The 14,480-nt window shown below is 43.7% G+C and overlaps 3 protein-coding genes and 2 pseudogenes across 3 annotated transcripts in view; 2 read left to right on the forward strand and 3 right to left on the reverse strand.

The window, feature by feature from the left end:
• Window positions 1-369: 369 nt before the first annotated feature.
• Window positions 370-1,902, reverse strand: LOC133902024 (chlorophyllase-1-like). Its single transcript, XM_062343594.1, has 2 exons — window positions 1,402-1,902; window positions 370-1,188 (listed from the first exon to the last, which is right to left on the reverse strand). Exons 1-2 carry the CDS (start codon window positions 1,678-1,680, stop codon window positions 517-519), a joined length of 951 nt encoding a protein of 316 aa, XP_062199578.1. The 5' UTR covers window positions 1,681-1,902; the 3' UTR covers window positions 370-516.
• A 1,764-nt stretch (window positions 1,903-3,666) lies between these two features.
• LOC133902440 (uncharacterized) lies at window positions 3,667-6,085 on the reverse strand. Its single transcript, XM_062344028.1, has 2 exons — window positions 5,286-6,085; window positions 3,667-3,829 (listed from the first exon to the last, which is right to left on the reverse strand). Exon 1 carries the CDS (start codon window positions 5,661-5,663, stop codon window positions 5,295-5,297), a length of 369 nt encoding a protein of 122 aa, XP_062200012.1. The 5' UTR covers window positions 5,664-6,085; the 3' UTR covers window positions 3,667-3,829; window positions 5,286-5,294.
• Window positions 5,780-8,644, forward strand: LOC133902269 (small ribosomal subunit protein eS25y-like; annotated as a pseudogene).
• Window positions 8,645-11,750: 3,106 nt separating this feature from the next.
• LOC133902171 (germin-like protein 9-1) lies at window positions 11,751-12,990 on the forward strand (annotated as a pseudogene).
• Window positions 12,991-13,621: 631 nt separating this feature from the next.
• The window catches only part of LOC133901289 (ubiquitin-ribosomal protein eL40z fusion protein), a 2,462-nt gene continuing 1,603 nt past the window's right edge, over window positions 13,622-14,480 (reverse strand). The window contains exons 3-4 of the mRNA XM_062342595.1: window positions 14,246-14,312; window positions 13,622-13,876 (exon numbers count right to left, since the gene is read on the reverse strand). Of these exons, the coding sequence (XP_062198579.1) occupies window positions 13,847-13,876; window positions 14,246-14,312 (97 nt within the window). The 3' untranslated portion in view covers window positions 13,622-13,846. The remainder of the gene's footprint in view (window positions 13,877-14,245; window positions 14,313-14,480) is intronic.

Here is a 14,480-nt window from a genome sequence, read left to right on the forward strand (position 1 = left end):
CGATGATGCGTTGCATATTGATGCACATCGACGACGGACGGTAGACTCTCACGGAGACAATTTACGAGATCAATTCCAATTTGAGTCAGTTATTTGGCATAAGCGAGCTGAGGAACAGTAGTTACTTGAGGGAGATGCAAAAACTGCATTCTTCCATAGTGCTGCTAATGGATGGCGCAGAAAATGCCATTTTTCTTCTTTGAACTAAATACTTACGAAACTTCTTTGGAACGATATAGAAATAGTGAAATTTTGTGGTTAAGGGCTACCATTATCAATTAGCAGAGTGTTAGGATGTAAACAATAAATTATTTTCAGAGTAACGACATGAACGTGGCAGAAATCATATTACAGATGGAAATCTCTCCATTTTTATTCAGTTCATTATGACTTGAACTTAGGAAAGCACGTACAACAGCAAGCAGCTAACATTTTGTTTTATGAAAACATGAAAAAACAAGCAGCCGACTGTTGATTAACTTATGAGGTTCTTATGAAAAAATATGATCTTTCTGCTCATGCCAAACGGTGTTCAACAGGGTCGAGCGTGGTTGGCGCGAACCCAGGATCTTTCAGTATGACTTTAAGATCTCCATCTGCTTCATCGAGCACGGCCTTCAAGAACGCGACCATGATCCCAGCAACGCTCCTCCTCATCATGTCCTTGCAGTTGTTCCCGTCCTTGCACATGCAGGTGATGAACTTTGGAGCATCGTCATCTAGCATGTCGAGATGCCCATAGTCCTTGGTCACAAAGTAGTAGCAAGGTGGCTTGCACTCGCTGTAGAACTCCCTGTGGTTGACATCTTTGGGAGCACAGGCAGGAAAGAGTATGTTCCTTTTCTCTTCACCCAACCCGGTGCCAATGACCAAGACTGGCATCGCTATGTCAAAAGAGGAGGGATCGTAGGTGAGGATCTTGGGTGAGATTTGCGAGGACTTGCCTGTTCCAGCAACGGGATCGAGACCGATGAGCGCAGAGAACTTGAGGTTGGTCTTGCCATGCCCCAGGACTAGAGAGAACGCTGTGTGGCCACCTCGGCTGTGGCCGGCCAAAGCAAGCTTGGAAAGGTTGGGCTCGACGCCTTTGGGGAGGACGGACGGTAGCCCCTCAGGGAGCCAATCTGTCACTTCGGCTGCTGCGGCTATGTCCTCGGTGTCACCTTTGCCCATCATGCTGATGTGGAACTGCCAATAGTATTACAGAGTTGCATGATTCATGTCAGCCAACAGACATGGGATGAACTAAATGAAACTGAAACATGTCAGTAAATTCTCATCGTAATTTGGCAGTTCCTTAATTTAGGCTACTGTGCTGCTGATCATCGTAGTTTATACGTTTCGGAATGGGTATGGACTATACATACATGTGAAGTGCATTAGCAGGTAGTAATAGTTAACCTGGGGTGCAACCATGATGAAGCCAAAAGAGGCAATGTGTTTTAGGACTTGTTCATAGAAGTGGTTCTGGAGGCAGAGGCCATGCAGGAGCATGGCCACCGGGTATGTTCCTGCATCCTTGGGAGCGGCAATCAAGATTGGGATCGGCGGTGTCAGGTCTGCATTGTGATCCACTGGGATCATGTCGACTGCAAGCTTCCCTGGCTGGAACACCGAGGTGACTGCGGCCTCAAGAACCTCGGTGCTGGGTTTCGCCATGGTCTCCACTGATGCTGCCATCTCTAGCTCTCGCTCACTGCAGATGCTCGCTAGTAAGAGCTTTGAGTTGGTTGTGATGAGAAGGGATGATCAAGGTGGCAAATTTATATGATGGAGGGTGGGCAAAGTTATTGTGAGTAGTTTGGTAAAGGAAAGTTTTGGGGATTTGCCACCTCACTGTCTCACTGCACAATCAATGTCTCATCAGCGGCAAATCCTCAGTGCCAATCTTCAGCTCGCTCGGGACCTCTTTATTGTGAAGAGCGTGCTACGTTGGATATGTGTTCAATAATTATATAGAATTAATTACGTATTGTACTTGTATTAACGGTACAGAGTGTAGTTAGAATAAGACTCTTGTAACATTGCCTTCTCGTAAATATGAGAGGAGAACCGATGTTGTAATCATGACGACACAGTGACAGGCTCACAGGAGCGGCGATGGTTCTATTGGGACCTTAGAGCAGCTGGTGTTGCAACTGTGTGGAGGAGTGTTCGTAGTCATACTCTAGGGATGTAAGCTTCGGTTGAACCTGATTAACAAACATCGTGTCTCTGGTGTCGTTTATGATCTTGCGTATATCATCTTGGTAGATCAATCCATTGCGTCTGTTTATGGCTAAATTTCCAAATATGGTAGGAAAAAAAAAGATAGTTTTCATAGTCCATTCTATGCATTATTGTATTCGTACTGCTGTTGCATCATCATAATATTGGTCTGGTCCAATCATCCACATGCTTGAATAAGATTGGTTATCATCTTGCATTTATGCCCCGCAGTGTATGCTAACCATACTGCTCTTGTTTCGCTTTCTCACAAAGTGTGTGGCTGGCTCCCCACTCCCCCCTCCGGTTGCACATTCGTTTCCACTATCCTAATGACTCGTATCTTTTAGTTGGGACAAAATAGTAGCTGAACAGTGTGTGCACGTACCTGTTTGGATTGTGATTCTGTTGACCGACGGATCGATCGTAATAATTGTAAGCTAATAATCAAACCTCCAAATTTTGGCTTCTTTCTGTACGTACTTGCTGTTATGGTTCTTTCAGGGCTGTCACAAGTATGTGCTCCAGTCATCTAGATAACCGTATGAAATTTTCATTGTCACTGTTGTTTTTTATTTTATGCTGTGACTGCTTACAGATTTGCAGCATGTATCATGCCCTGTATCTGCTGCGCCGAGCCAATCTTGACAATGTTTCTGTAACATATTAGACGTGGATAAATTTCGATTACGGTAGCCAATAATACAATTAGGTTGTTCCTGCTCGCTAGTTCAATGCCATTTTTTCAGCTGAGGCCACAGAAAAGGGTGTAAAGCGAGCCAAGTGAAAATTCAAGGGTCATTTGTCACTTTAATCAATTGTCTAAGCAAGGTTTGTCCTAGTTCAAAGTTCCTGCTGAATGTTGAACCTTGTTCACTCGTTTGAATGCTTGGAGTTGTTTTGATAAGTGGCAGCGTCATGCTTAAAAAATTGCTAGAGAAACAATAATCATTCGGGCAAAAAAGGCAAATGACGACGCATATAATCTGTCATTCTCATTCAGTATCACAAAATGCACTGCAGCATATGTGCTGATTTGAAGGCTCAACAACAGGTTTCATACATTGAAAAGAGCAGTACCCAAGAAACCTCTTCAGCGACGATGTAACATTAATAGCATCACAGAACATTGTCACTTGTCAAGTAACTACAGAACTTCTCGAGTGCAAACTTGAAAGGTTCGGTGATGCATCAGCTTCAGAACAAGTAGTGCAGAGTACATGCAACAATTATTTCCACAACAAAGGTGCAGGTCCATGCGCAAAAAGTAAACCTGGGTGAAACTGATAAGGCAGACAATCCACAGATCCCATTCACAATTTCAGTCCACAACCTCTTTCGACTTCTTAGGATTTGGCAAGAGATACCAACCCAAGCCACCCAAGGCAGCAACTGTGCCTGCTAGGACAGCAAAGTTCCTGTTCTTGCCAGTCGATACACCAGTAGATGTGGACTCTGTTGGCCCGCCTCCGGCCTTCACATCACTTGCTTCAGAGCTTGTGTTTGCATACCTTGCGTGCGAGCTTCTCAAGCTTCTCTTGTTCCATTTTCTGCAGTAAATCAAAATTCACCAGGCATGTCATTATCACAGTGCGAGCTTCTCAAGCTTCTCTTGTTCCATTTTCTGCAGTAAATCAAAATTCACCAGGCATGTCATTATCACAGTACCAAGAAAATAGTAACACCACATAGATAAACAGGAGACATTATATCAGACAGAAATAACAAAAGGAAAGTACATACATGATTTCTACTTTGAAAGAAGCAATGAAAAAGTCAATCAAATTGCTTGAGCTATTATCACGCCATGTCTAATTCAAGGTTTTACGGCACTGAAGGGTATAAACTTTTTACACTTGAAAAACATCAAGTAAAACCTTCTAGTCTGCGGCAGTCACAACATTCACTTACACAATTCCATATGTAACACATGCTTACATCAAGTGAAACCTGCTAGTCTGCTACAGGTCACAACATTCAGCAAGCTAGTTTGCTACAGGATACAACATTCACTTCCATAACTCCATATGTAACACATGTTTACTTGGATCACATCATATTTATGCACATGTTTACTCAATGTTAATGCTTATGTTAGGAGACAAGCCAGTCACACAGCCTAACAAAATTTCACATGCATATTAGAAATCCTTGAGCTTCTTGCACTGTAATTCTATCATCTATTTGCGTATTCATAACTAGCTGTGTTCCCCTACATGACTACATCAGCAAAAGGCGGATGACCAAACTACTCAAGATTGGTTCAAAGACTCAGAACAAAATCCTCAGCTTCAATACTATGACCAAGAAATACATTCGCAGAAGATGGTGCTGGAAACTTTGCAAGCATATAAAGAGACAGCCAGCTAATGAAAAGCATACTCAGAAGCAATGCACAAGCATCACCAGTGTCGCAAAATACCAACAAATTGTCAAAATCCACAAGTGTATCAATTGTCGATCATGGGATGGAACCGCACTCCAAAGAAAATAACATATAGGACTTCCAACGAGTCATATCACACAACAATCTAACAAGATCTCACAGAGTTCATGGCCTCATTCACCAGTGTACATTTTTTTCCTTTTTTTTTCCTGAAAATCTCTATGGTGGTTTAATTAAGGAACCACCAAGAGTAAGAAGATATCAGAGTGGCAAATCACACATAAGTTTCAGCATTGATCTTGCCACACACAGACGAAACTATGACATGCCTCTATAGATGATAGCATCAACTAACTGAGAGCTGAAAACTAGAGCTATTGAGGCAACATGGAACAAGACATTACAATCAACGCACTCAAATTTTACTCTTTATTTAAGTCTCTTCGATATTGAGAAGCAGGGAACAAACTATGTTACAACACAGAGAAAACTATGATTGCCTTTACAGTCTAGATGATATTGTATCCAATCAACTTGAGGCTGACAACTAGAGCTATTGAGGCGATATCAAACAGGACATTACATTAAAATCACTCAAAAAAATTAACATTATTTTGGCCTCTTACACACTGATGAGGAGGTAGGGAAGCAAGCATATAAATCAAGAGAGCAATGGCACGGTTAAGGGACGAACTGATGGTCGTCAGACGTGCGGTCTGTGGTCGCCATCATCATCGATGCGGAGGTTAACCCCGTGGTCGCGCAGCGCGTTGAGGACGGCCCAGACCTTGGTCCGGTTCTTGAACCCCTTCTTCTCGACCTCCTTGGCGGCATCGGCGTGTATGGGCTCACGTGCCAGGCCGTCCACCTTGAGGCGCATAGCGAGCACCTCCCCGACGGCCGCGGCCGCCTTGGCGTTGCAGGTGCGGCCGCACTCCAGCCCGCCCCGCAGGGGCTTCTCCACGGACGAGGCCGTCACCACTACGCGCCCGCTCTGTCGGTCCACCACGTTCGCCGTCACGTACTTGAGCGAGATGAACAGACGCAGGACGTACCGCTTGGCGAGGGACATGGGCGGTCTCCGCACCGGCTCGCCGCGGCGGAGGCGGAGGAAACGCGCCTACGCGTGGAGCGGGCGCGTCGGTGGCGTTTCGTCGAACGGCTGGAGCGCGCACGGGCGTCGATGAGATGAAGCGGCGAACGGGCGCGCGGTCTCGCACGGGGACGGCGGGGCGTCGAGGAGTGGGAGACGGCAGCGGGGGCAGAGGGGTTGGGCCGTCGCGGTGGCGCCGGTGGGGAAGGAAGGAAGGAAGGAAGGAAGAGGAGGAGGCGCAGGAGGTGGGTGGCCGCCGGAGGGGAGTCCGTGAATCGTGTAGCCTAAGATGCGAAACCCTGGAGGACGATGACGTCACTGCTTGCTCACCCTTCCGCCGCCACCATTGCTTCCCTTGCCCTCTCGAGATGAGTTGTTTTGAACGGAAGGAATAAGACTAAGACCAACCAATTCCTTTCACGAACTGAATCTAGGTCCTAAATGAATTTTTATTCTCTTCAACGTTCTAATGATTTTTTTTATAGTTCCTGTTATAAAGTAATTTTTAATGTCATTCCCTTTAAGATAGTATTCTCTCTCGTTTTTCTTCACGATTCCACTCGAAGAGAAGCTGTTGGAGATGAGAGAAAATAAAGTGAATATGAACGGGGAAGGAAATCAGGAAGGGAACGAAATGAAAGGAATATGGTTGTAGATGGTCTAAGACTAAGGCTAACCGATTCCCTTCACGACCTAGATTTCCGTCGTGAAGGGATTTTCGTTCCCTTTAGCGCTTCAACGGTTTCTCTTCACGGTTCCCGTCACGAAGGGATTCCCAAGGTCATTCCCTTCAGGACGAGATTTTCTCTCATTTCCCTTCACGATTCCCCTTCGAAGGGAAGCTGTGGAGATGAGAGAAAATAAAGTGAATGGAAACGGGGAAGGGAACAAAATGAAGAGAATATGATTAGGGATGGTCTAATAAAGCCAGTCAATGTGCTGCTTTTGCAGTTTCATCCTCCTCTACTTCAAGATATACAAATTTGAATGCAGTGCATACTACTTCTAAGGGGCGTATTGTAATATAAAACCAATGGGTGGAGATTTCTACATAGTTGTCACGTCGCAGGGATACTTTCTTAATATTTGAAACTCTGGGGATGCAGATGAAGATACGCACTACCCAAAATCTATCATAGCTAGTCCCAGCCCTCCGATCAGATCGGACGGGAGAGAGAATGCGTCAATAGCAAAAACCCTAGCCTCAAACTCATATAGATAGCTCTCATCTTGCCCCGTATCGACTCCCGCCACCATCCTCTCCGTCGCCTCGCGCCGCCACCGCCTTTGCCATGGTACAACTCACTCCTCTCCACCCGCCCGTAGTCTCCACAATAGTTATTGACCGTCTCGATTGTCTCGCAGGCCCCAAAGAAGGACAAGGCCCTGCCATCATCTTCGAAGCCGGCTAAGTCCGGAGGTGGGAAGTAGAAGAAGAAGGTGACCGCTCCTCCCCGATTTGATTTGGATTTGGATGTTCTCCCTCAGTTTTTCACATCATAGATTTGCTTTTGGCCGTGGTTCAGGGTTGCAAAAGTGAAGCAAGGGGAAGCAGAAGGAGAAGGTGAACAACACGGTGATGTTCGACCAGGCCACCTACGACAAGCTGCTCTTTGTCGTCCTCTCTGAGCACCTCAAGTTAATCATCATCATCATGTGGAATTATGGATCTCTTTTTCTTTCTCTATGTGACTTCTTGATGATACATCACAGTTTTTGTGATGTAGTAGTAGTTTTATGATGTGCTGCTGTAGGAACTAGAAAATGCATGCATTGGACGAATTGGTGCTGTGTAATTCCCCAAATGATAGTTTGTATGATTCTGGGTGGATATCGTTCAAAACAATCCTTGTTGGTTTTGATACCTGCTATACGTCATGATGTCTAGTTTGGTTCAATAGGAAAGCGGTATTCTAATTAGTGACTTGTCAGCAGAATACTTGTCTATTGTGTTCTTTACTTTCGGTCAAATATCATTGATCCATCCTGTTTCCAATGCCTGTTTTGTTGTGTAACTGAAACAGTATGAAAGCAGCACACGTGTTTGTGGCTTGTCAACAAAATGCTTGGCTATCACATTCCGTAGTTTCAATTTATGTGGAGACTTGAATTGATCTCTTTCAAGATGTTGTAACTAGTCTAATTACTAGGAAGTAGGATATAAAAGGCCTTCTGAACCGTTTGAAGTGTCAAATGTGTTGATATTTTGTGTTGAGTCGTGATGGTATTTTATATCCAGTGGTTGGCATGCAAAATCATCTGTATTTTGGTAACAATGTAACGTTGCTAGTTTATTGAGTTAATTCAATGGATACTGCGGATGGGTGACTCACAAATGCGTCCGATCATCTTTGTTTTTACAATTTGCCGGACCTGATTTCTAGTTCATAAACATAGATTTGTGCATATTGTTGTCTTATGTGGTTGAGTGCACTAAAGTTGTCTTTACCATTTAGTCATTGTTTTAGGACTGTTCATAGAAGCTGGAATTACTACTCTCGGTTCTGGAAGTGCTAATTACTTAATAGCCATTTCCTTTGTTTGCATATGTGTCTCAAATGAGGTTGGATTTGGTGCATCATCTAGTGTACAACAGTGTTGTTCTCTGGTCACATTAGAAAGTTCTGACTCTTACGGAAATTAGAATGTTCACATTTTGTTTCTGCATCATCTGTTTGTTAGCCTCCGATGTATTGGGTTGTTTGCGTAGCAGCTTGTTATGTACACTTAATTTATCTCATTAAACGAGTATGTGAGTAAGGCAAGTTGTGTTTTACCTGTAGATCAATGGATCCCTGGCACGGAGGGCCATCAAGGACCTTATGGCAAGGGGGCTCATAACGATGGTCTCAGTCCGTTCCAACCAGCAGATACACACCAGGGCAACAAACACATTAGGGTTGTTTTGCATCATGTGGCCGTTTTCTGGTCTAGAGGACTTGGTGTTGCTGCTACATTGAGTTTATTTTGAACGTGACTAAGTGGATGTTACTTTTGACCTTCATAATGTTAAATGTTTTTGAGATTATGATACTATTTTAAGCTCAAATTACCGGCCAAATATTTATCTAAAAGCAAAACCATACTAAAATTCAGAGTTAACATTAAGTCATCCTTATGTCTAGATTCAATACAGTTTCAAAGTGGCAGTAGAAATAAGGCATAGTGAAGGTATGGATACATGGGTTGATGTTTGTAGAAATCATGTAAGGTAGAAGATAATTTATATTAGAAACAATTTTGCTAATGATCAGCATACATCTGTCATTTTTTTTTGAAGAAAAGTATGTTAATTTTTTCATAAGTTATTATATGCGCTTGGAGGTTTGCGTGTTTGAACTGCTGAGTTTGAATACGACGATGAAAATTTAACTTATCCCTAACGGAAAGGAAGAAAATTTGTACTAATATACAACAAACCTTTCATCAGGAAAAAAATAATCCAATATGATTTTGTGGAACACTAGAATTTCTCTATTTAATTAGCAGCATATATGATGTATTTTGTCTGATTTTATCTAATTTGAATGATATAACCATGAAAGCCTTGTCATTTTCTCTAGAATAAAAGGTGAATAAAGACCGAATATCTATCTGGAACAGTTTGGGGAAAGAAAATTGAGAGCAATTGTTGACCTGTCTTTCTCCTTCCTTCAATGTTGCGACAGTACCTGGTGACATGCCATTTGGCCGTTTCACCCACGGACCCACCGCATTCAACAACTAACTGTCACAAGAGCATATATAATACAGTTGGTTACACGTATATATGCTGTATATAGTAACACACTTACTAAAGTATGCTGGTAGTTTATGAAAGTTGAAAAGCTTAGGAAACCAAGGATGCCAAATCACTAATACAAAAGTTATTTTCAGAGGCGGGTGGTAATCGGTTTTCATGAATATTTAACGTATCCATTTGTGATCGAAGGCTTGCGAAAATGGACGATTTACATAGATGCAAAAGAGATCACATGTGAAAATCTATTTTCACAAGCGGTTTCTTAAGCTAACCAACAAAGATAATTCGAGATAGCAATCTGATTTTATGTTCTGCCTCAATAAAGCAGCATTGAGTTGGAAGAGTTCCAAGCAAGAAATGATGGTCGATTCCACGATGTAGGTTGAGTATATTGCAGCTTCTGAAGCTGCAAAGGAGGTTGTTTGAATCAGAAAGTTTGTTTCTAAGTTATGTGTGGTGACTAATGCTTCTAGTCCAATAGATATATTATGATAATAGCGGAGCTATTGCGCAAACCAAAGAACCTAGGTCGCATCAGAAGTTCAAGCATATACTGCGGCGCTATCACCTCATTCGAGAGATTTAGATCAAGGTGACGTGAAGATATGCAAGGTGCACACGGATTTGAATATTTCTGATTCGTTGACAAAGTCACTCCCGCGGCCTAAGCATGAGGCGCACATAAGAGAAGTATTAGATACCTACATGATTGACTCTAGTGAAAGTGGAAGATTGAAGGTGATATATTCTAGAGATAATCATAGAGATTATTATATCATACGTCTATATTCATGTACTTCTGAATAATATGTTATTTCAAGAATGACTATCATTTACATTGATTGACAAGTATGTGACTTGTTTGTGGCACTCTTTGTTTGTATCATGATGTTATTCTCATTTGATCCTTGGTCACATATCATTGTGATGATTCATAAGACCAGCACATATATTGGTTGACGATTACGGATCATAGGTATAGGGATACCAAATCAATAATATGGATATTTATGTTATAGAACATAATATTGGATAGACCCACCTTGAGATACTGCTAGGGTTGTTATTTATAATGTACTATCGGTTATTATCTCAAATGATGTACCTCCAGGATCCTTAGACCTGAGATCGTCATTGATTCTCAGAATATGTAGTGTCATATTTTGGACCTGTCAAACGCTACTCCGTAACTAGGTAGTCATAAAGGTAACTTTCGGATTTGTCATAAGATATATCGTGGAGTGTGAGCGATCAAGATAGAATTTGTCCCTCCATGATAACAGGAGAGATATCTCTAAACCCCTCGAGGTAGTTGGATTGAGAAAGTGCATGCTCATACTAATATGATTAAAGAGTTAATCATAATGAATCCACTATTTGATCGAGTGAATAATCGAGCTAACATAAGGGTGGCGCGTATCTCGCCTTGAGCTCGATTGGTATCGTGAGGCAAAGGGATCAGCGCATGTGTATATCAAGGTTCAGCTGATATGATCTTTTATGTATACTCGAGAGTCAACATATTCTATTAGGGACCGCTATTGATTTCGGTTTGGAAAGAGTTTCCGAGTCGTAGCCATTTTTACATGAACCTAACGGGTCACATGTTTAATGGGTTTGAACAAAACATACGAATTTGATTCGTATATGGGTTGACTGGATTATGATCCATGAGGTGTTCGAGTCCTGAATGGTTTCCAACGTAGGAGCTCTTTAGTGAGCTATATATAAGGAGAGGCGTGGAGAGAGGCGTGCAGGGTAGAGCTTTCGAAACCTTAGCCACAACCCTCCACACGATCTCTCAAAATCCTAGCCGTGGGTGCGGTGCTAGCACACTAGCGCTCGGCGATTCCGTCCAGTACGTGTGAATACCGTAGAGGTGTTGTTGCTATTACGGCGCTGGTCTTCTCAGCATAAAGATCGCGACGCTGCTATTCGAATGGTCGATATACCTACTCAGAGGCTAGTCAAGATGCACAATGCGACCACTCGATCTGGTCGAGGACGCAATAGGTCTGCTCAGTGGCTAGTCGAGGGACTGGACGGAGAACACGACCACTTGCGCTGGACTAGCCGCGGAGCTGCTCGAATCTGGTCATGGAGTGTGGCCGCTCACGCGGAGCTCGTCGAGGAGATTGACGTGCATGATATTGAATCGATGTACTCTAATTCTTCTTCTACTGTACGATACATCGAGTGATAATAATTTATGATATGCTATCAGCATAGTTTACTAGGTGAATACATTAAAAAAAATTATTTTATAGTACCGTAGCATACCAATTCCCAACAGCTTCAAGGCCCCGAGACTCGTAAAGCAACTGCGACCTCGATCTCCTTGATCTCGCAAGCTTAATTTCGATCCATCAACTCTGTGGCCGGCGGGAAATAAAATGGCGCTCGCTCTCTGCCTCCGGTTCCTGTTCCTCTGTGCTGTGGTCATTCACCGGCAGCTTCATCTCTCTGCCAGCGCCGGCGACCCCGGCATCCTGACGGACTTCGTGGTGCCGCACACCATCGACCCGTCCCAGATAAACGGCACCTTCTTCACGTACACCCGCCTCATCACCACCGAACCGGGCCGCCAAGTTCATAGTCTCCAAGGCCACCGCGGACGAGTTCCCGGCGCTGCTGGGGCAGTCCGTCTCCTACGCCGTGCTCGTCTACGGCCCCGGAACCGTCAACCCTCCGCTCATACACCCCAGGTATATATGTGCTCGTGTAGCTCCTGATCTGCACGCGGCCATGCATGGACTCATCGCATGAGCGTCATGGTAGGGCTTCGGAGCTGCTGCTCGTGGTGCAGGGCCCTCTGTTCGTGGGGCTGGTCGACGCCGCCCACAACGGCACGGTGTACACGCAGACGCTGGAGACCGGCGACATGTTCATCTTCCCCAAGGGCATGGTGCACTTCCAGTTCAACAACGGCAGCGACGTGGCCCGCGCCTTCTCCGCCTTCGGCAGCGCCAGCCCCGGCACCATCTCGCTCCCCGTGACGCTCTTCGAGACCGGCATCGACGACGCCGTCCTCGACAAGTCTTTCCACACCGACGAGGGCACCATCGAGGCGCTCAAGCACGACCTACAGCAGGAGCCCGCGCCGGCGCCTGGGCCCGGGGCGATGCCACCGTCGCCCTCCGCCGTCGCGCTTCGAGGAGCTGCGCTGCTGTCACGTTCTGCAGTTTTGCTGCTCTGCTTTAGCGCCGCTTTCTTCTTGGGCTTGTGATGAGATTATACCTATGTTTTTTAATATAAATTATTTTTTGATAGGTTTTTTGTTATAAATTATACTATTAGTAGAGGCTTGCCCCTCCTGTTTCCAAAGAAAAAAAGGCAAAGAATTAACACGCGTTTTCAGGCCACTAGTCTTGTGGCTACCCTATGTCTGTATTGCTGCTCGTTCTCCAGCCGATGCATGCCTGGTTTCGTTTTGAGTACCTGTATACTCCTCCGTCCATCTTTATAAGGTGTATTTTAACTTTAAAAAACCAAATTTTGTAAATTTTAACTGATAATTTATCAAAATATATGTATATTTAATATAAAATATAAAAATTATATCAATAAATTCGTATTTTAAAATACTTTTAATATGATGTTGATCTTATAACAATTGATAACATATCAAAAATTAATAATCAAAATACACTCTCGAAAACTTTTTAAATCAAAATATGCTTTATAGAGATAGTCGAAGGGAGTAGTTTGAAATGACATTTTAAAACCATGATATTTATAATATCATTAATCTAATTATACCTAGTTTGGAATCGCCCAAACTGGAGCAGGCAAATTCGACATCAGAACGCACGACCCGAGCTCTGAACAAGCTAAAAGTAGGTTGAATGAAAGGGAGACTGCAATCCTATTACCCTCTGAAAAAGGCTGTCAACTGTCCGCATAAATACAGAATTCCCAACCTACTCGAAACTGCAAAACCCAACAGTTCATCACAATCACCTTGAGCCAGCCAACCACTCACCAGAGGCCAGGAGTACAGCGCATCGCCATGGCCACAAGGCTGGTGGCACTGAGTTCCCAGCCATCCCAAGGGCAGGGCAGGGAAGGACCACTACCCAACCATGCCGGTAAGTACAACCAATAACTAATCTTGGACGAGCATGAGCACACACACTAGCCAACGATGGGCTCAACTCCACAGCAGCCAAGTTATAGTAGCGGATGCATCACGAAATAGAGATAACTGATATGTTTATCCAGAGAAACAACCTTAATATAGAGTTAAGCAACAATATAACCCAAACTTTTGACACCATTTATGTCAGCAAAACATGCTAAAGACCCTGAACAGGAACACCATAAAGTTCTGGCTTAAAATAGAAGTAGCATTATGCAACGACAAAAAGTTAAACTCCGATCTTGTTGATTCAGCTGATCCATGGAACCAATAACTCAAGCTTCAGTTCTTGATCTTCTTCTTGGGCCTCAGCTGAAATGCAGGGTAAAGGGAAATATCAGTAGGGATGCATATTATATATCAATATCAAGAGACAAAGAAATATGCAGTAGTTATGCACTTCATAAGTTAAGCTTGATGCAGCTAGTAAACACTGTCGACAAACATCTGAACCAGTAAACCCTAGAATGCTCCAAACACTAATACTTCCTAAGAGATCACAGGGTACTGGACAAGCACCATGCTGGAGCTACAGAAATGGTATTTATTCAAGCAGTGCCAACGCACTCTACAAGCCTAGAGCAGATTGGTGAACACTTAAACCATATGGTTAGACGATGTCTTAAGCCAAAACAAGCAACAAGTGCCTGTTTAGACAGGCACTAGAACAGTGATGCTCACCTGGTTGCTGTGGCCACACTTCTTCTTGCGGCAGTTAACAGCCCTGGGATGCAGACGCGCATAGCACCTATGAAAAACAGTAAAAATAATTGGTTAGATGAACTTGTACATACTGAATGAGCAACTGCAATGCAAAAGAAATACTACCATTCAGGTAATCTCGTCAACAAACTGCAATATCCCTTCTGGTAATGTTCACAAATGGGCAAACTACAGACTTTGGGGTATCACACAG

This window comes from Phragmites australis, chromosome 20 (assembly GCF_958298935.1).
Source record: "Phragmites australis chromosome 20, lpPhrAust1.1, whole genome shotgun sequence".
NCBI classification, from domain to species: Eukaryota; Viridiplantae; Streptophyta; class Magnoliopsida; order Poales; family Poaceae; genus Phragmites; species Phragmites australis.